The sequence below is a fragment of the Manis javanica genome, chromosome 3 (assembly GCF_040802235.1).
Source record: "Manis javanica isolate MJ-LG chromosome 3, MJ_LKY, whole genome shotgun sequence".
Classification (NCBI taxonomy): Eukaryota; Metazoa; Chordata; class Mammalia; order Pholidota; family Manidae; genus Manis; species Manis javanica.
In genome coordinates this window covers 2,760,565-2,782,184 of record NC_133158.1, presented here as the reverse complement: position 1 = coordinate 2,782,184, position 21,620 = coordinate 2,760,565, and the positions used below count along the sequence as shown (strand labels likewise).

General features: G+C 43.1%; 1 protein-coding gene and 1 long non-coding RNA gene across 8 annotated transcripts in view; one reads left to right on the top strand and one right to left on the bottom strand.

Annotated features, from left to right (window-relative positions):
- Window positions 1-21,620, top strand: part of RAD54L2 (RAD54 like 2) — a 96,433-nt gene that overhangs the window by 14,782 nt on the left and 60,031 nt on the right. For all 7 annotated transcript variants that reach the window (XM_073230653.1, XM_073230648.1, XM_073230652.1 and 4 more), the window contains one exon: window positions 12,577-12,769. In XM_073230653.1, the coding sequence (XP_073086754.1) occupies window positions 12,631-12,769 (139 nt within the window). In that variant the 5' untranslated portion in view covers window positions 12,577-12,630. The remainder of the gene's footprint in view (window positions 1-12,576; window positions 12,770-21,620) is intronic.
- On the bottom strand, window positions 5,006-10,802 carry LOC140848297 (uncharacterized). Its single transcript, XR_012128875.1, has 2 exons — window positions 10,241-10,802; window positions 5,006-6,483 (listed from the first exon to the last, which is right to left on the bottom strand). It is a non-coding gene; the product is annotated as an uncharacterized lncRNA (long non-coding RNA).

Here is a 21,620-nt window from a genome sequence, read left to right as displayed (position 1 = left end):
GGTAAGGGTCAATTTCTGGCATGAGGGATGTAACAGAATCTGAGGCTTTTCTGATTTTGGCGCTTGGATGTGTTAGAAATATCTTTGAAGAGCGATCTTTTTCTTCCTTTTGAAAATGGGACCTCTGCTACTCTTCACTGTTCCTTGTTGATTAGTACCCTCAGAGGCTGTATCCTTAGGTTTCCTAGTGTATGAGCTTTCCATGTGCTGCTTCTCAGTCATTGCTTCCATTCTTTCTCTGCAGCTCGTAGAACAGCCTGAGCCCAGATCTCAGAACCTCTTTATGTCAGGGTACAGAGAATGTGCATTTTAGTAAAAGAACGTCTTGCTTTTTAAGTCATGACCTCCATGTGTCCCCTTTCCCTTCTCCGAGTATTTATCAAAATCACTAGGGTCAGCAGTTAGAATGTCGAAATACCATAGCTTTTGCTGAGAAGGGTTTATTGCTTTCTAAGTCTTTTCTGTGCATAAGCATTTGGTAGTACGTTTAGTGAGTTTAAACTGATTCTTAAGTCTGCCGATAATGAAAGTAGTGACTTTCTCTGACCCTGGGAAAGGTCCGGGTCGGGGGAGGGTCAGTTGCTGGGTGGCAGAGTAGCAGCCTGTCCCCCACACCGTCTCAGGAGTGTGGCGTCCAAGGGAAGAGTGGCGAGATCATCAGCGCTCCTTCTCGCTGAAGTTCTCTCAGACAATTCCCTAAACACGCTGTGGTTATTTTCAAGTCTTTCTTAAAAACTGATTACAAATGAGGTATGTGGGGGGACCTTTGGTGATGGGGGGAGTCTAGTAAACATAATGTTCCTCATGTAATTGTAGATTAATGATACCAAAAAAAAAATTGATTACAGCAATCTCCCTTCTCTGCAGGGTAATTGTCCAGGATGCCCGGTAGATGCCTGAAATCTCAGATAGTACCAAGCCCTGTACATTCATACCTGTATAAAGTTTAATTCATAAATTAGGCACAATGAGAGATTAAAAACAATACTAAAATATAACAGTTATAATATACTGTAATAAAAGTTACGCAAATGCGGCCTTTCAAAATATCCAGTCGTGTTGTATTCACCCATCTCGTGGTGATATGACAGTATAAAATGTCTGCGTGAGGAGATGAAGTGGGATGGATGGCGCAGGCCTGGGGATGTAGGCTTAGGCTACTAGTGACAAATCATTTTACTGGTTCATATATTGTGGATACTAATCATTTTATTATTTCTTTGCTTTGTTTATGATATTTCCTTGCACAGACATTTTCATTTTTGATGTAGTGAAGTTTATGGCACATTTTGTGACTTGGGATTTTGATTAGAAGTGCATTGAGTTTATAGCGAAAATCAGCATTTTGTAATGGTATTTTCCCATCCATGAACATGTTACATCTTTCCGATTATTTGGGTGTATTTTATTGCATTTAAGTGAAGTGTTTTACTTTTTTCTGCAGAGGTCTTACATATTTTTCCTTAGATTTATTACTAGATGCTGTATGGTTATTGTTGCTATTACAAATAATGGTGTTTTTAAAATTACACTTTGTAAATGGGTGTTGACTGCGTGTAGAAATAAAATAGATTTTTGTATATTGCTCTTTCATCTAACCACCTTACTGAGCTCTTCTGTATTTCTAATAGTTTTCCTGTAGGTTTTCTATGTTGAAATAATATAATCCTTGACTGTGGATGATCTTCCTTCTTTGTTCCAATGCTTATGCTTTCTGTGTGTGTCTTACTTGTTGGTTAGAACCTATTTGATGTTAATAGAAATATTGTTAGCATGCAGCCATGTCTTGTTTCTGAATTTAAAGGGTGTGCCTCCAGTGTCTCCTACTAAATGTGGTGGTTGCTTTTGGCAGGCTCCCTTTATGTGGTGAAAGTTTTCTTCTAATTTGCTAAGAGTTTGTTTGCTTTTATAATCATGAACGGGCTTTGAATTTTATGGGAACTTTTTTTTTTTGCATCTTTTGAGATAATGTGTAGTTTACCTCCTTTAATCTGGTAGTTGCAATGTCAGAAGTTTTTAGGAAACTAGTTTTAGTTGACCCTGCTGGCTCTTACTTTGTTTGATTAGTCCCTCATGTGCTTGTACTTTTGGGTTGTGAGCTCATCTTCAGTAAGGCTTTATCTGTGGGATCTTATGTGGCTTAGGCTGAAGTATGTCCCAGACATGTTTTGCATTTGCTTCTAGGCAGCCAGGATGTATCACTTTCCTGGGACCCTGTAGTTTTGATTACTTTCTTGGACCATGTAAATAAATGCGTATTTCAGCCTCAGGTTGGTTCAGGGGCAGACTCATGACTACACACTCCCATTGGATACCTTTTTTCCCTCCTCCACCTAGGTTGAGATTTTGTGTTGTCTTCTGTGTTGGTGGTCAGATGCTTTCTGGACCACTCCTTCATGAGAGCGCAGCTCGCCAAGGTCCTGGCTTTATGTAGAGGTTACAGCCCCCGTTCTTAGCTTGAGCCCAAGGCATTCTTTCTCTCCCCCTGCCCTCTTCTCCTCCCCTAGGACTGCTGTGTTGGCAGTTCTCAGGAGAATTTGTCTGTGTTTTCAGCGTGCTTTTCATTCCTGGTCTTTGGGGATTTCTGCTACTTCTTTTGTAAAAACAGCTGTGCATTTAAAATGGGTGCCCCTTGTAATTTCATCTGTATTTCTGGGTGTGTCACAGTGAGGGAGTTTGCAGGGTTCTCCTCGGCCGAGGTGCCCAGCAGGCAGCCCTTGTCCCACTTGTCAGATGCGCCCTGTTTGCTGTGGCGCTCCCTTGTGGATTCCTGCCGGATGGGTCCTGGGGTGTTGATCTGGAGGCTCCCTCTGGCGCTGCCCTGCCTTCGTGACTCGTGTGCCTTGTAGTCAAGTCCGCACTGTCAGTTAATAATTTCTTTTCGATAATGATTTTGCAGGCTTTGGCTGCAAAAGTGGACTCCGTGGGAAAGCTATAAAATGGCTTGCTTAATCCTGGTTTGTGTTAATTCTGAAATTTGAAATGGCGTGTATTTCATAGTTCTTGATCAGGATGGCAGCAGTGCTAAAGATAGTGGTACAACTGCATGGGTCCTTCCCATCCTTCTAGGTGAGCGGCATTTTCTAGGAGCCCATCCAAGTTCTACTATGTAATTATTTTTATACTTGTAATACTTTATTTATTGTAAGAGTTGTGTAATATTAATATCAAGTCAAGAATCTATGCCCTCCCTGGTATGTCATATTCAACCTAGTACAAAAATAACAATGATGTGACCTTTAGTTAAGAACAGGATTATCTTAAAATGGGGACATTTGAGCTCAAAATAGACATACCATTTGACCCTGGAATCCCACTTCTAGGAATTTACCCTAAGAATGCAGTAGCACAGTTTGAAAAAGACAGATGCACCCCTATGTTTATTGCAACACTGTTTACAATAGCCAAGAAATGGAAGCAACCTAAGTGTCCATCAGTAGAAGAATGGATAAAGAAGATGTGGTGCATATACACAATGGAATATTATTCAGCCATAAGAAGAAAACAAATCCTACCATTTGCAACAACATGGATGGAGCTAGAGGGTATTATGCTCAGTGAAATAAGAAAGGCAGAGAAAGACAAGTACCAAATGATTTCACTCATATGTGGAGTATAAGAATAAAGAAAAACTGAAGGAACAAAACAGCAGCAGAATCACAGAACCCAAGAATGGACTAACAATTACCAAAGGGAAAGGGACTGGGGAGGATGGGTGGGGAGGGAGGGATAAGGGCAGGGGAAAAAGAAAGGGGGCATTACGATTAGCATGTATAATTAGCATGTGGGGGTGGCATGGGGAGGGCTGTGCAATACAGGGAAGACAAGTAGTGATTCTATGCTGATGGATAGTAACTGTAATGGGGTGTGTGGGGGGGTACTTGGTGAAGGGGGGAGCCTAGTAAATATAATTTTCTTCATGTAATTGTAGATTAATGATAACAAAATAAAACATAAATAAATAAAATAAAAAATAAAAAATAAAAAAATAAAGGAAATCAACAACAACAACAAAATGGGGATATTTGAATGTGAAGAGGTTCATTTATCAGAATTGTTTGTTGTGGAAGCCAGTGTTTTTTGGCTTTAGTTAATGGGAGAGATGATGAGGAGATTCTGGAAATGGCTGTGATGTGGGCTGTTCAGTAGTTTCTTGATCAGGGTGGCGAGTTGCAGCCTGTGACCTTGGGTTTGTAAAACTGCAGATGCCACCATTGCCTGAGCTGGGCCCCTGGCCCGGCCCCACCGTTAGGTCACAGTGGGTTGCACTTCTCATCCTTGTGGTGAGCAGGGGGAAGGGTTAGCTCCTCATTCTGTCCTTTGTCTCTCGCTGACTCCCCTTCTCTTTTTTGGGCATTTTTATTTTGCCTGCAGTGCTGCGGCAGTGTCCACTTGCAAGTAGGTAAAAAAATGTTTAATAACTTCTTGCTGACTGAGTGGTCAGAAGAACTCCATCAGCCCTCCTTCCCAAACGCAGGCCTGGAGTCTCTGTCCTTGAGGTCTGGCAGTCGTCTGGGCGCCCCACCTTATTCCTCATTCCCAGTCGGCCATCGCTGGTTGGGGGTGGGGGTGGGGTGACATGGTGAGTGCTGCTGATGCTGAGGTTTAGGGCTTGATTCCAGGGTTCAGGCCCACCTGGTTAGAGAGACACTGGGCAGCCCCAGAGGGCACCCCAAACTGCACTAGGGTGAACAGTATCCTGGGTCCCCAAGGCAGCAAATAAGAGTGCAGATGTGTTTAGGGCAAATGTTAAGTGTAATTAAGGGAGAAAACTCATTGTAAATTTCCTAGGGACAATAATGTCATTTCCATTTTTGTATTAGGTATATCATTTAAAATTATGATTAGATTTTATTTCGTATTTATTCATGCTTTTGAACACAGACTTCCTTGGTGTACAAAAGTGACATTTTTGTTGATTCTTTCTGTTTTGGAGACAGCCTTATGGCTTCTTGTGTTGGATTCCCCTGAGGAAGGCGCCGCCCCAAATCACTCACCAAAGACGTTTCTTGATGCAACAAGCAAGAGGAATTTATTCGGAAGCCAACTAGTTGGGGTCCAAGTCAGCCTGTCGCAGCAGGTCTCAACGAGGACCCCGAGCACACTAAGGCAGAAGGTTTTATAGCATTTTCAAAAGGGGTAGAATTTTCCATAATCACAATACAGGGTTTTTTCTATAGGCTCATAAATCTTTTGCTGGCGCCACATCCTGGGGTCTGGTTAGATGAGATCACCTACGGAATGTCTAGGGTGGTTCTAGTAAGATAAGCTAGGCGTGTATGATTAACTGATTTACGGTTAGCTAACTAAAGGTCACTACAATTGACACAGGCTAACTAACTTGTTTTTCAAGATTCTAATGATTTTCCTTCTTTTGGGTTAGGGGGTGGTATTTAGGCCTTAAGATGGCTGTACTTATGCTAACTTTTGATTCTTCAGATCCTACATTTCCCCACTTCTCTTTTTGGGGCATTCCAATCATGGAATGTTTGTATCTTCTTGTGAGGTGAGTGAGTGGTATTGTTGCTTCAACATTAGTACATGAACGGCACTCACTCTTTCTCTAACAAAAGTTATTAACCGGTTTAACATGCAGGGTCTTAAAGTTAGAAGCAACACAAGGATGAGTAGGGGCCCAGCCAGAGTGGATATCAGGGTTGTAAACCACGGGGACCTAGTGAACTAAGATTCAAACAGTCCTTGGCCTGCTTCTCGCTCTCTCTTCTTCTGATCTAGCCTTTCTCTAAGTTTTGACATTGAATCTCTTACTATCCCGGAATGATCTGCATAAAAGCAGCATTCTTCTCTTAAAGCTGCACACAGTCCTCCTCCTTTTAGGAACAGCAGATCTAGCCCTCGTCTATTCTGTAAGACTACCTCAGAGAGGGAAGTCAGAGATTCTTCAAGTTTTGTAATGGATTGCTCTATGGTTTTTAGGTCTTCATTAATAGCAGTCCTTAGTCTTTCATAATGCTGGTTCCCTTGAACAATAGCGGCTGCCTCCGTTCCCACTCTAGCTGCGACTCTTATCTCTAACAACACGGCTAAGGTCAGCGAGACCGGCTCTCTCTTATATCTATGCTTAGGTTCAAATTCAGCTATGAATGAGAGATCATCATGATACATCAACCTGGGCACCAGCTGGACCATGATACAGAAATCACGGGAGGAGTTGAAGGCAGAAGTAGAGACACATGGGGTCACTCCAGTGTTACAAGCCCACTATCCCTCGGGAGGAGGGATTAAATACCTGTTTTTACCAGGGAAGGCTATGGGTATGGTCTCATTCTTTCTTTTACAGATAGAGACTCTAGCTGCTGCTAGGGAAGAGGGGTGATGACCGCTCTGGCTGCTTCATGCTGAGAAGGGGGCGCAGTAAAGGGTGCAGCTAGGTCTCCATCACTGGTCAGTTGAGAGGGCTTCAGAAGGCTGGCGCTTTTATTCTGGGTTTCATTTTTATTACTATTTGCAGTTTTGTGGCTTCTAGGCAAGATAAAACAAATTGTGTTATTAGGTTATGTAGCAACATCTGGAGTTGGATTTTTTATTCTGGAAGGAGGCTGCATTATTGAAACGATACTTCTCTCTAAAATTACTCTCATTTTTACTAGAAGTAACTAGGTTCAGAAAATAATTAACAGCTGGCTTGATTATTTGCACAGGTGCAGCAAGAAGAGCAATTGATTACACAGGCTCTTTTAAATATGCTTTGCTGGAACTTTTTGTAAGGAATTTCAGATTGAACTTTTAAAGGCCTCTTGAGGCCAGACAGCCAAGCCAGACTTGCCATCAGGCTTTGCCTGCAGTACCTGTAGATTTGGATGAATTCTTCTCTTCTCGAGGTCTCTGCACCTGCCAGGAAGTGACCTTCTTTACTCACCTGGTAAGGCTGCTGGGAACTCTGTAAGCAAGGTACCAGGCCAGTTCTTCCAAGGGGTTTTGTTGGCTTTATAAAGTCAATCTTAGTTCTTTAAAGTTGTTCACATCTGAGTTTATACACATGTCTCTCAGGTACGACATTCCAGTCAAAGCCCTGGTAGTATAACCAGTGTTCTTAAGTAGTCTTCTCACAAGGAAAGCAGATTCTTATTGAACTCGTGCAAATAAACATACTGCCATGGAATACAAAAACAGTCACTGAAAGTTTTTAAACTCTGGAGGGATCAAGTAGAGAGAAGGATGTTTCAATTCTGCTCATAAAGACAGTCATTTACTAAACTGTTGTCAGTTTAAGAGAACAAGGTTAAAACACTTTACCAGCAACATTTGAAACAAAAAGACACAAAATCATTTTCTTTAGTTTATGTAATCTTATGTAACTAATACCTGTTCTGCTGAAATCTAGTTCTTTACCAGTTTAGGGATAATACTATAAATGACAAAAGACTTACAAATGACAATGGTTAAAGATATGATGAGAGCTTACTGTAAAACAGTTGACATAAGGAAATTCTGATATTTCTGTAATACAAAACATTCAGTAACAAAGTTTAGCATCATTCTCTTTGACAGTGCTTTCTTGGTAAATAAATATATATATATCAGATAAATAAGCCAAATTAGTCAAATACTTTGTCTAGTGAGAAAAAATTCTTCTGACATGTTCCAGGGGCCCTCTGGAAAATATCAGAGTTAACTAGAGGTAAAAGCACCTTTTTGCATTTAATTTTTTTAGAACTATCATTACACATTTATTGTCTATATACTCAGCACAGTAAACGAGATATCTTAAAAAGTGGGGCAGCAGGGGAGACTGCTGCTGTCAATTTTTAAAGACAACATACAGAAAGTCAAACTAATTCTAGGTTACTAAGCATTCTTGAGAGAATGGTAGCAGATGGTAGATTCTTCTGCTTTCATCTTCAGGAGGGGAAAAAAGCTACAATAAGAATTCATATTTAGCTGAAAGAACTGTCTAAACTCAAGGCAGAGTATAATATTACCAGGCATACAAAAGACCTGTTAGAGATACATACAAAGAATGAATATGGCTATAGTCAAATTCAACTTAAAAGTTTAAGCAGAATCTCAAATTTAAATGTCTCTTTCTTTCACACAGATATTCAGATATGACCAGAAATATGCTTTGAGATGAAAGAGATCAGGCATTTTACTTTTTCATTTAGGGACTGAGAAATGATGACCTTTGGCTTACAATCAATAGCTTACAAACAGTGAAAATAATAAGAACATAACTCAGCATAAGTGTCTAAGACCAGATACAAAAAACAGAGAAAGTGCTTAAGTTTACAGGTCTTCTCTGAAAGCTTCAAGAATGTTTTACTCTTTAATAGTAGATTCCCCCATGTTTTTTTTTTTTTTTTTTTTTAAACATACAGCATATAAATTAAACAAGAAGACCTGGTGGTTCTCAAAAAATCTATTACAACTTTTTTCAAAAGTGGTCACACGTTCGTCTATCTAAACCTTCACAGTGAAACCTGTTTTTCTGGGAGAAACATAATCTTGTCCAGATTCTACAGTTTAATAAATTTTGGTTTGTTAACTAAGTGCATTTAATCAGCTGAAAAAAGCTTTGTTACTATTCTGCTTAGGAATTCAATTTTTCAGGCCATGCAATCATTTTTAATAACAAAATATTTCAAAGGCAAATAAAGGTTATGCAGTTGTTAACAAACTTTAGCTTTTAGTCCCTTTAACATTACGATTTCATGGCAACTCACTGAGACTTTAAGCATGAGAAACTGCTGTGATCTTTCAACATTAAGAGCAGACTAACAGTTAAAGAAAACTGTTTAACTGGAAACGAGATTTTAATTTTGCTGTGCACTTGATATCAAGACTCACTTGCTTTAATTTCACTAGGCATGACTATATCTGTAAGAATATAGTAATTTATTCTTCATTTGCCCCATGGTCCCAAGCACATAAGCCGGTGAGAATTATGCCTGGGCTTGCCTGCGGCTTGACTGGGTTTATCTCACTTTATCTCTAAACATCCTAACCCTCCCCCCAAAGCAACAGGCTGAGCGGATCTTTTACAACAAAAGGCACCACGCTGTTTTCTCTCTTTGTCTCTCTTTAAATAAATAGCTGTACTTTAGAACAAAGTTACTTTCTTTTATCACAAAACACATTCTTTAGCATGCAGAAGAGTTTTCATTTTTTATACTTTTTCTTATTAAAACATACATCTTTTAGCATAGAGAAATGTTTTTCTTTATTACTTTAAGTGGTTTTAATTAGAACTTAAAACCATTAGAAACTTTAACTTCTAGTGAACACTGAGAAGCAGGACACTGCAAACTGTCAAACTAACATTTTCTAGACCAACAAACTCACGAGCACATTCTACAATTTCTGCAACCATGAGCTTCACAGCACAATCTCCCAGCAAACACAGAGCACATCTTCTCAACTTAACAAAACTCTAAGGCTTTAAGTTACTACAAAGATTCTCAGGCTGCAGGTAGGCATACACACTGCAACACACAATTTAAAAGGTGTTCACTTGCCACACTTATCCAGTTCACCTACCTGCAACAACTATGCTAGCCTACTCACAAGACCCCCACTGAACACTAGACAAAGCCAAGCTTCTAAGCATTCTATTCTTAAAAGATTTAGCAGATAACATGACTCAAATGACTCTAGGTAAACTCAGGCAGCGGACAACTACCAGGACATGCCCGCCTCAGGCAAACTCAAATTAGCATTAATGCTTAACACTTTTTTACCAGGTTTTCTGGAAGTTTTAGAACACTCAATTTTCACAAGCGCTTGTCTTTAAATCAATTTCATTAATACCATCCGGAGGTAGAAAGATATATTCATTTACACACTTAGGGGGTTGTCTGAGTCTGTCCCCTTGTCAGTATAACAATTATTAGGCACATGAAAGACACAAAAAACAGAGACACACACAGATTAGACACACAGCGGCCGCTTTTTGTTTTTTCTCAGATTTTCAAACAGAAACCGAAAGGAATCAGAGGGTTGATATTCCTGGCACCTGAAAATCAACCCTATCTCATCAGATTCACCTTGCCGGAAAAACAGACGGGAGGCTACCAGGCGTCCCTGGCCTCCCAACCTCCCCGAGGCGTCCCCCAGGGTTGCAGCCTGCGGTGCTCCTAGTACGTCTACTGACCGCAGTCTCGACCCCTTTACGGGATCGGGACAGCTGCCAGACAGTGGGTACCCCCTTTCAGAATTCTGACCGGTCTCACTGAAAAACAGAAAACAGAACACAGACAAACCAAGGCGCCACTAATCTTACCTCTTCCTCCAAGAGCGACTTTGGGAGTGAAGCGGGGTGAGCGCATGATCCCGGACGAGCCCCCAAATGTTGGATTCCCCTGAGGAAGGCGCCGCCCCAAATCACTCACCAAAGACGTTTCTTGATGCAACAAGCAAGAGGAATTTATTCGGAAGCCAACTAGTTGGGGTCCAAGTCAGCCTGTCGCAGCAGGTCTCAACGAGGACCCCGAGCACACTAAGGCAGAAGGTTTTATAGCATTTTCAAAAGGGGTAGAATTTTCCATAATCACAATACAGGGTTTTTTCTATAGGCTCATAAATCTTTTGCTGGCGCCACATCCTGGGGTCTGGTTAGATGAGATCACCTACGGAATGTCTAGGGTGGTTCTAGTAAGATAAGCTAGGCGTGTATGATTAACTGATTTACGGTTAGCTAACTAAAGGTCACTACAATTGACACAGGCTAACTAACTTGTTTTTCAAGATTCTAATGATTTTCCTTCTTTTGGGTTAGGGGGTGGTATTTAGGCCTTAAGATGGCTGTACTTATGCTAACTTTTGATTCTTCAGATCCTACACTTGCTCTGCATCTGGGTTTTCCTCTTTGACGCATGCATATGCATCATGCCCACAGCGCTTGGCACAGTGTCACTGCCACAGAAAGTACTAGGCTTTGGACTGAATAAATCACTAGCCTTTCTGCCTTCCCTTTGACCATTCTTTCTTCAAATTAACTATCATCTACTTTTTTCTTTAAAATGTTTTCTCAGGGTTTAGTTCATCATGGCCTTTGCCTTCTGTACCCCCTACTGAGACAGGGACTTTGGGTGTAACAGAGCAGGGTGAGGGCCTCGGAGAAAAGCAAGGCAGGATATTTGCAGTCAGAGCAATGTAACTACATGCAAGGAAACCCCCTCCTAAAACTCTTGTGTTAAACATTCAGCTCTAGAGTCATTCTTCAGTGAGATCAGTTAATATTCCCCAGATAAAGAAGAGTAGCACATGTTTTTATTATGCTAACCATTTATAATCATGTGTAAGATTCACCTTAGCATGCTGAAAGGCCCAGGCCTCTGTGCTGTCCTTCCTAATTCAGATCTAATGAGGTGATTTTGCAAACTGGGCAACTAATTTAGCTTGCAGGCCCAGCCATAAGCAACACAGTAAAAGGTGAGAAGGATTCCACCTTAAAGATAAGATTGCATTTTAATACCCAAGAAGTTAAGATGTTAGAAATTCTTAACTCCCTCTTTAGCAAACAATACCCCAGCCCACCTTGGGGGCTGAGCAGGTGGCCTTCTTTCATATGCCCTCAGACCAAGATGCTGGTATCTCAGGGAGAAATCATCAGAGCAGGAAGTTGCTTGTGTTAAGTTAATTCTCAATATGCTGGGACCACTTAATAAGTCCACACCCCTAAGCTTTTTAACATGTTCTCGAAAAATCCTCAACTGCCTATAAAACCCTTAGACAACGCACCACCCTGGAGTCTCCTGTCCCCTCCTGGTGTGAGCCGGGAGCTCTGTCCTTTCCCTTTATCGCTAAATAAAAGCCTGTACCTTGCTCTCCTACCTTGAGTGTTTGTGGAGCTCATCCTTCGGCTTCATGAACAAGAACCCCGGCATCAGGGGCATTCTGAGCTATGCTTGTGGGGAGGGACAGTGTGGTGAATAGCCAGCTGCCCCCCCCTCCACAAGTCCTTCATTCGTGCGATGCAGGGCCTGTCTCCCGCAGAAGTTGCAGGCAAGACGTGTTCCCCACTCCGCGAGCACTCCCAGCACTTGGCTCCGGAGGCCGTGCTGCTCGCTTGACAGGAGCACACTCCCTCCAGGTGTCCGTGTGGCTGCTGCTTCCTCTGGCTTCTGCTCTGCGAGAATTTCCCTGCTCCCCGCCCCCTTCTAATACAACTCCTCTGGCACACACCAGCCACCCAGTGCTCCCCACGTGCTCTGTGCTGCTTCCTGTTGTGTCCCCAAAGCCTAGCAGAGTGCCTGTGGCTGTATAGTCGTACACATGTGCATGTGTAGATGGATATGGAGAGTTGGCATGTAGGACACAGGGAATGATGCAGGAAGGGATGAAAAAATGGGAATTCTGAGGGGTATAGAGTTTGCTTGTTTGATAACTTCAAAATATTTTCTTGCCCGAGCAGCTAAGAAAAGCTTGAGCTGGGCAGAGTCACCAACACACATCTCAGGGCCAGTGGAGTTGTTGGGGAGATGGAGATTTGGGTTTGTTAGCTTGCCCTGCTTCGAAAAGCTTTGGGGAATTCATCCTTGGTGTTTTCTCTTTGAAAAATTCATGCTCTTAAGTGAAACCCCATGATGATTCTGACGCCTCTTGTCCTCCTTCCAGGACCCCTGCAGTGGACCATGAGTTGGTAATGCCCTCTGAGCACCTCTGGGAGCCATGTCGGACGAATCCGCCTCAGGGAGCGACCCAGACCTGGAGCCGGACGTGGAGCTGGAGGATGCGGAAGAGGAGGAGGAGGAGGAGGAGGTGGCAGTGGAGGAGTGTGGCAGGGACGGCGCGGAAGACCTGCTGGGTGGTGAGTGGCTCCAGGGCGTGGCAGGGGTCCCCTTCTCTTCCCTTCTATGGTTTTGGCTGGCCGAGGTGGTGTTTGCCGTTGGACTGCTGAGGGCGCCCACAGTGAGAGGTAGGGACTGGGGACACTGCAGCAATGAATGCCTGTGCTCCTTCTCAGGAAATGGGCCATTGTTCCTCTCGATAAGCCTCACTTTAGAGCTGTAGCTGTGTTAGCAGTAGCCTGTCTCTGATAGGTGTGCAGACTCAGGTCCCACCGTGTGAGTGCAGCGTGCTTGTCCAAGGCGGGGAGGAGGCAGTGGCCGAGGCCTGGTGGCCAGACTCTGTGGTCTGGGGGTTGTGGGCCCATCAGGTGGCAGAGGGAGACGTGGGGCTGACTGTGAAAGGTCTGTGTGTTTCCTGAAATCATACTCAAATTTCTGCTTGCGTGGACAGGAGGGAATCACATGGAGAGAGAGCTCAGATAGGCTCTCATTCCAGAAAGCTGGTTGCACCTCCTGCAGGGCCGCTCTGCCTCCCACCACTTGCGCTGACTGTGACTTGCTCCTCATAGCTGGGCACCCCCTCTGGGCGAGCGTGGGTTCAGGGCTCACCGTCCTGCTGCCTCCCCACTTGGTGAGGTGATGCTGGCTGGGCTTTTCCTTTCATCTTCAGCCCCAGTCACCTGGCCAGCCACAGGGCTTCTCAGTGAAGCCCAGCCTCCCGTGGCGTTGAGCTTAGTTGTTTGTCAGCCTCCTACCGCCTGAGGAATAAAGCCTGTGTCTGCATGTACCAGCCTGTCCTTGTGGAAAGGAGCCGTGCGGTAGGTGGTTGGCACCGGCTGCAGGAGGCCAGGGAGCCACCCTGGCCGCTTTCCAGGCCCTCTTTCTGGGGCGATGTTAGTCCTCTTTCATCCTTACCCCTGCTGAGTGGCTCAGGGGCCGTCAGCCCTCATTCATACTGTCTGGAAGTCTCTGCCCCATTTCCACTTCACCTCTGGCAGGGAAGTTACCCTTTCACCCTGCTTTTCCCTGGTAGCCTCTTTTGCTGTCCACCACTGGTGTGTTCAGGTGGAGTCTCTGCAGCTGGCTCGGTCCTTCCTGCCTTGGGAAGTAGACTCCATAGACGCAATGGAAGATAGCGATGTGAGGCCTTGCTCAGCTCTCACGGTTCCTGAGGTGGAGTCCCCAGGTGTCTGTATTGCTTGTTGTCATTTGGGTTCTAAGAAATCTGTCTTCAGGCAACTATAGCATTCTTGTCCGGTTTCCACTGGATTTTAGATGCTGCTCATGAATATAATAGATATGTCCACACTGTCTTCCCTCCTGGCTTCTTGGAATTTTCTCCTTATCAGATTCTTAGTTATTAAAAAATTATAAGATGTGCTTCTGGGTACTTTACTATTATTTATTTAAAAGTGGCAAAAACTTAATAGTGATTTATTTCAGACTAGTACAGCTGTGCAGTTGGAGTTTTTAAAAATATATATACAGTTCTCAGATGAAATAATTTTTTTATAATTTGAAAAGATTTATTGATTGTACAGTTCAGAGTGATGTTCCATTTCTTTCCTCTTGCTCTGTCAGGATATCTGATTTCAAGGACCATTTTTATGTTGCACTAAGTGTTAGAGCTCCACCCCGCCTGTCCCCCTCAAACAAAAATGATACTCACGTTTCTTGTGGCTTTTCTGCCACCGTTTTAGCTCCTCCAGCCTTGGTGGCCCTCTCATCCTGAACACTGTGCAGTTTTGCCCAAATATCCCAGACCTGCTGATTTCTTCAGTTCTGCCCATCCTGCCTTGGCTTGATGGGCTCCCCTCAATCCTAATGCGCAGAGCAGCCTGCTCTTCTAAAACTAGGATAGCTGTGAAAAATCTAGTTGTATTCGGTCTAGTGTGATGCGTAAGATTCATAGCACTGAACCAATGAGATACTGAAGTGAACTTGCCCTATAAGTCTGTCTCTAGTCTAACTCTGGGCCTAAATACGCACTAAAGGTTGGGGGAGGGGAGGGGAGGGAGAGATGCTCAGCATTTAATATGTTCATTCAGCAAGAACTTCATGTGTTTCTTATTAACATGCATCTGGATTAGTGGATCTAATTCCTGGTTTTGTGCCAAAATTTCCATTGTTCTCTGGGTGTACAATAAATCTTCATTAATGGTATGATAACCCACCCCTTACACTTCTGCTAGGCTGCTCATATTCTTGTAGAGTATTTGCAAGGAATATCCAGATGCTCATTTCTTTTCCTCCAGTATTTTTACTTCATTACCTGTGCCCATTTTTCTGGTTTTGCCTGGCTCTCCAGAAAGGGTCCTGGGGCCACCACTTATTCAAGCTGTTTGGTCTATGTTGTAAACAATCTCATTCAGCTAAGACAATAGCATGGTTTTTAAAGGAGTTTTGCTGGGGAAAAAACAAAGCTCCAGTCAGACCTATAGACTTAAAGAACTTACTGGTTATCCTAAGAATGACTGCTTTCCAGTGGTTTTATTACCAAACTTGGTTCCTCCGAGTACGGTGGGGTGTGAGATTTCATGAGCCCTCAGGATGAACATGCTAGAGCTGGTCGGGGTGTCAGCTTTACTGGAAGATTGGTGGGTGGTGGTAGGTTGGGGGTTCAGTGCTTTAACTGGTAAAGAATTAAAAATTTTTTTGGTAATGAAAATGAGGGCATAGAAATCAGAATTCACATGCATTTTTAAGATAAAATAAGATTTTCTTAAGATAAACTGTAGAGTTTGAGTACTTTGGATGTTGCCCCAGAGGAATAATAATGTTTTCTGCTGGCATTTAGGATCCCTTAGTGGAGAAGCCCTGATTTAAGTCAATCAAGATCTGGACACAGGCTGACTTAGTGCACACATCTTTTTAGAGCATATAGGCCTTCTTCTTCTTTTTTTTTTTTTATCATTAATCTACAATTATATGAAGAACATTATGTTTACCAGGCTCCCCCCTTCAACATGTCCTCCCCACAAACCCCATTACAGTCACTGTCCATCAGTGTAGTAAGATGCTGCAGAATCACTACTTGTCTTCCCTGTGTTGCACAGCCCTCCCCATGCCACCCCCACATGCTAATTATACATGCTAATCGTAATGCCCCCTTTCTTTTTCCCCTGCCCTTACCCCTCCCTCCCCACCCATCCTCCCCAGTCCCTTTCCCTTTGGTAATTGTTAGTCCATTCTTGGGTTCTGTGATTCTGCTGCTGTTTTGTTCCTTCAGTTTTTCTTTATTCTTATACTCCACATATGAGTGAAATCATTTGGTACTTGTCTTTCTCTGCCTGTCTTATTTCACTGAGCATAATACCCTGTAGCTCCATCCATGTTGTTGCAAATGGTAGGATTTGTTTTCTTCTTATGGCTGAATAATATTCCATTGTGTATATGCACCACCTCTTCCTTATCCATTCATCTACTGATGGACACTTAGGTTGCTTCCATTTCTTGGCTATTGTAAACAGTGTTGCAATAAACATAGGGGTGTATCTGTCTTTTTCAAACTGTGCTACTGCATTCTTAGGGTAAATTCCTAGAAGTGGAATTCCTGGGTCAAATGGTATTTCTATTTTAAGCTTTTTGAGGAACCTCCATACTGCTTTCCATAGTGGTTGAACTAATTTACATTCCCACCAGCAGTGTAGGAGGGTTCCCCTTTCTCCACAACCTTGCCAACATTTGTTGTTGTTTGTTTTTTGGATGGTGGTGATCCTTACTGGTGTGAGGTGATATCTCATTGTAGTTTTAATTTGCATTTCTCTGATGACAAGTGATGTGGAGCATCTTTTCATGTGCCTGGGGGCCATCTGGATTTCTTCTTTGGAGAACTGTCTGTTCAGCTCCTCTGCCCATTTTTTAATTGGATTATTTGCTTTTTGTTTGTTGAGGTGTGTGAGCTCTTTATATATTTTGGATGTCAAGCCTTTATCAGATCTGTCATTTATGAATATATTCTCCCATACTGTAGGGTACCTTTTGTTCTATTGATGGTGTCCTTTGCTGTACAGAAGCTTTTCAGCTTGATATAGTCCGACTTGTTCATTTTTGCTTTTGTTTCCCTTGCCTGGGGAGATATGTTCATGAAGAAGTTGCTCATGTTTATGTCCAAGAGATTTTTTGCCTATGTTTTTTTCTAAGAGTTTTATGGTTTCATGACTTACATTCAGGTCTTTGATCCATTTCAAATTTACTTTTGGGTATGGGGTTAGACAGTGATCCAGTTTCATTCTCTTACGTGTAGCTGTCCAGTTTTGCCAGCACCATCTGTTGAAGAGACTGTCATTTCCCCATTGTATGTCCATGGCTCCTTTATCGAATATTAATTGACCATATATGTTTGGGTTAATGTCTGGAGTCTCTAATCTGTTCCACTGGTCTGTGGCTCTGTTCTTGTTAGGCCTTCTGTTTTGCATTTCATTCTTGTCTGTTTTACATGACATATCAAGATACTAGGATCCTGGAACTACAGCTAGATATGTGACATGCTTAGTCACCTGCTGCATAGCCATTGTGTTGACAGCGAGCTGGCCTTGGCCTGTGCCCCATCCCTGTGGATCACTGGGTAAGGAAAGTTGTCTCCTCAACTCCTGCATCTCTGACTCCCCTGGAGGCACTTTGCTTTTTGCTTTTTCTCCAACCCGCTTCTGTTTGTCTTTGCTTGCAATGTAAAGAGTAGGGGGTGAAGTGTTCTAGGCAGAGGGACAAGTCAAAGACCCTGAGGTGGGAGCAGATATGCTTGTTTAAGAATCAGGAAGGTAGAGGGCCTGGCTGCTTGAATGTGCCGAGTAAAGGGAACGTGTCTGGGGTGAGCTAGGCAGGAGCCTGAGTGGATAGGGTTAGGGTGGCGGTCCCACACGTTCTTGGAACCCTGGCTAATTTGCTTGGTCTCTAGCGGGTGCTGCTGCAGACTCTCACTTTGAGGCCTGTATCTCTCAGTGAAGAGCAGCGGTCTACAGAAGTCATGTTCTCTGAGCAGCGGACGTGGGACAGTTAGGGGAGCCTCCAGAGTTTTTAACTAAGATCAGAGTGGGTGGTTTGTGTGTCAAGGAGCTTTGCGCATTTGAGGGGAGGCATCATGGGACTCATAGCTGCGGTTCCTCCTGTGATGGGGGGGCCCTGGGCTGTCACTGTCTTTATGGCCTGCCACGTCAGACACCCCCATTGTGAGCCTCAGTTTCTTTCTCTTCTTAGACTAGTTTTAAATAAATGTTAGGAACCCTGCGATTGCCTAATGTCCCAGATCCTTCGTTGGAGAGTGTGTGTGGAGTTTGGATAACATTTCAAAACCCCTACTGCCAAACTAGTTGTTGACTTTGCTGTTTAACAATAACTTCTTCATTATGAGTTACATGTGCTTACTAAATAAATTTTGGAAAGAAAGAACATTGTAAAGAACACAAAATCACCCATGCCAGAGATAGCAGGGGTGTTGATATTTTGTTGTAATTTTTCCAGTCTTTTTGCTGTGAAACCAGAATGTGCCATAACTGGAATTTGATTGTATGTCCTTTTTTGCATGTGCCATTTAAAATTCTTCAAAATCAGAATCATTCTGTAATTCCATGGTATTTCATTTAGTTTTACTTCCCTAAGTTTTTATTTTTAAAAAATAAAAAGATTAGTGGTTTCTAGAAGTTTAGGGGAAAGGAAGGGATGAATTCGTAGAGCACAGGGGATTTTTAGGACAGTGAAAGTCCTCTGTGTGTTACTGTAATGGAAGGTACGTGTCATTGTATGTTTGTCTAAACCCATAAAATGTGCACCACAAGGCGTGAGCCCTAATGTAAACTGTGGGCTCTGGGTGATAATGACGTGAGAGTGTAGGTTCATCCACTGTATCAGATGTCCCTTTCTCCTGGGGAATGTTGATAATGGGGAGCCTGTGCAGGTATGGGGGCAGGGAGCATATGGGAACACTTGGGCCTTCCTCTCCATTGTGCTGTGACCCTAGTACTGTGGAAATACCCTGTGCTCCAGTCTCTCATCTACTGTTTTCAGCTTCCACTTACGGTTCATACCTAAATCGGTTATTGATATGGTGGCTTCAAAATGACGATTCTTTTTCTGATTCTTTATTCCTTCCGCATTTATCTGCACTTAAAAAATACTGGAGCCTTGGATTATCTTTTAGAAAATTCACTATGGTAGAAGCTATCCCTGTTGTTCATTTTGATGCTCAGCTTGTCCCAGATGTGGCTAGCGGCAGCCCCTTCAAGCTGACTTCTGTGTCCTCTTGGCATGTCCCTACAGCTTGCGAGCACACCCTTTTCTGTATGGCACTACAGTATGTTCCAGGCCTAGCTTATATATTCTTTGTTCCAACCTGGGAATTTCCCTTTTCTTCAAGGAATTTTGTTTTCATTTAGAGGGGAGTGGTACTTAGAAACCAAGATCTGGGCTGTACTTATGCTCATTGCTACTGAAGTGTTGCTGATTGTAGGCTCTTCCGGTGGGTAGAGCCAGAAAATACAGTTACGTAAAAAAAATCATGTGTTTATAACAGTACTTTTAATTTTAATCCTCCCATGCCATCTTTCTCTCCCTTCCCCCATAGTGAGAATTTTGTTCCCAGTAGCATTAGTGTATGTACTCATTTGCTCAGTCCAATAGTACACTCAAAATAGTTTCAAATAATTCCATTAAAAATAAAGTTTGAGATTTTTTTTTGAAATTTTTTTTCCTTTTAATATATCCCACTGAAGCTTTATAGTCAAGGTACTATACAGTTCAAAAGTTACTTGGAGTTTTTCTTCTTTTCTTTCCATTTTTTTCCCCAGCTTTATTGAGGTTCAATTGTATGTAATGTATATACTCCTGAAGCCATCATCACAATCAAGATGACAAGCACATCCCTAGCCCTTTAAAGCACCCTGTGCCTCCTGAAGACCCTCCCCAGCATCTGTCCTTTCTAGACTGTCCCTGAGGAACCACTGATTTGCTTTCTGTCCTTCGTTTGTATTTTCTAGAATTTTGGCATAAATGGAACCACATAGCATATTCCTTTTCTTTATTTCTCTTTCTGGAAGTCTGGCTTCTTTCCCTCAGTGTAATTATTTAAGATTTATCCATGTTGTGGCCATCAGTTGTCTATTACTTCTCATTGCTGAGTAGTGTTCCACTGTAGGGGGCTACCCTAATTTGCAATTTGTTTATCTAGTCCTGTGTTGTTGCTTTTCTGAGGGGTTTTCCTGTCTTTTTCTTTCCTTTCCCCCCACTTTGTTATTTTTGCTGTTAACAAAGCCACTGTGAATGTTCATGTGCAAGCCTTTGTATGGACTTGTGCTTTCATTCTGCTTGGATGATGGATTCTGTGATATCTGTTGACTATGCAAGTCATGGGGGAAAATGGAATTGGATAGAACTGAGAATAGATCCTAGTGACAGTTTGCTAGAGACTTCCCTTTAGATGAACTGGTAACATTCATTGAGTAAGATTAGTTATCTGTCTGTGAATCCAAGTGACTTTTCTGTAGCCCATAGAACAGCATCTATTTCCAAGACTATCAGAGTGGACTTAGTCAAATGCATTAGCCGAGATCAAGTTCTTGTTAAAAAGGCACCTCATAGAGTCCGTTAGAAGTCAAGTTTGCTTAAAAAGCTATGTAGCCCAGTGAGTATAATGCCTAAAAGAGAGCAGATAGGCATCAGGAGAGCAACCGTGTGTTAAAGTGCAGGGGAAAGGGGTGCATTCATTCAGTCATTCAGTAATACTGACTGGGCACGACTCTTTGCTAGTCATTGTCATGGGCCTTGGGAATAGAGCAGAGAATAAAAATGACTCTCATGGAGTTTTCATTTTAATAGGTCGAGGCAGATGATAAATAGGTACATAAACAGTAGGTCAGAAAGTTCTAAGTGCTATGAAGACAGGGAACTAGGTAAAGTATGAAGGTAGGGTGACACTATCTTATGTAGAGTGGTCAGGAAAGACCCTACTTGATCAGGTGACTTTTGAGTTGAGCCATGAGGGAAGTAAGGGGCTAGCTTGGTGGTTGTCTGGGGAAAGAGCATTCCAGGCAGGTAGGACAGCAGGAGCAAAGCTGCAGAGGCAGGGAGGGCATTCCTGGTGTGTGGGAGGGACGCAAGCAGCCAGGGCAGCTGAAGAGGAGCACGCCAGGAGGAGAGGGTGGCGGGAGAGAGGCCAAGGGTTCAGACGGCATGGGCTGGGAGCCGCTGGAGGGCCTGAGCAAAGGAATGGCGTGATCTCACTTGGGCTGCTGTGTAGGGAGCAGGCTGTGAGGGAGATGAGGACAAAGGCAGGGAGACCGATTAGGAGGGTATTGGAAGAATCCAGGCAAGAGATGGCAGTGGCTGGGTGGAGGTGGTGGTAGTTGGATTCTGGATATGTTTTGAAGTTGGAACCAATAAAATTTGTTGATGAAATGGATGTAGATTGTGTGAAAGAGGGAGGATAAGGATGGATTCCAAGGTTCTGGGATTGAATGGCTTGGAGGTGCCATTTTCTGAGCTTGGGGAGACCTGGGCAGATAGGACTTCAGTTTTGGAGACTTGTGAAGTTTGATAGGTCTCGTGCCTCCACACTGAGATGTTCAGAGGCACTTAGACTATTGAGCTGAAGATCAGAGGAGAACTCTGTGTTGGAAATAATGTGGGCCCTCTCTATACACAAATCATACTTAAACCACAGGCTGGGCGGAGATCATCCTAGAAGAGAGGGAAGTTCAACAGAAGTGGTCTAGTGACTAAGCACTGGGCACTCAGAGGTGGGAGGGATACAGGCGATACGGGAAAGAAGGCTGAGGAGAACTGGCCACCAGGGTAGTAGGAGACCCAAGAGAAAAGCACTATGAAAGCCAAATTTAGATACACAATTTCAAGGAGAAAGTGACCAATGGCATAACACTC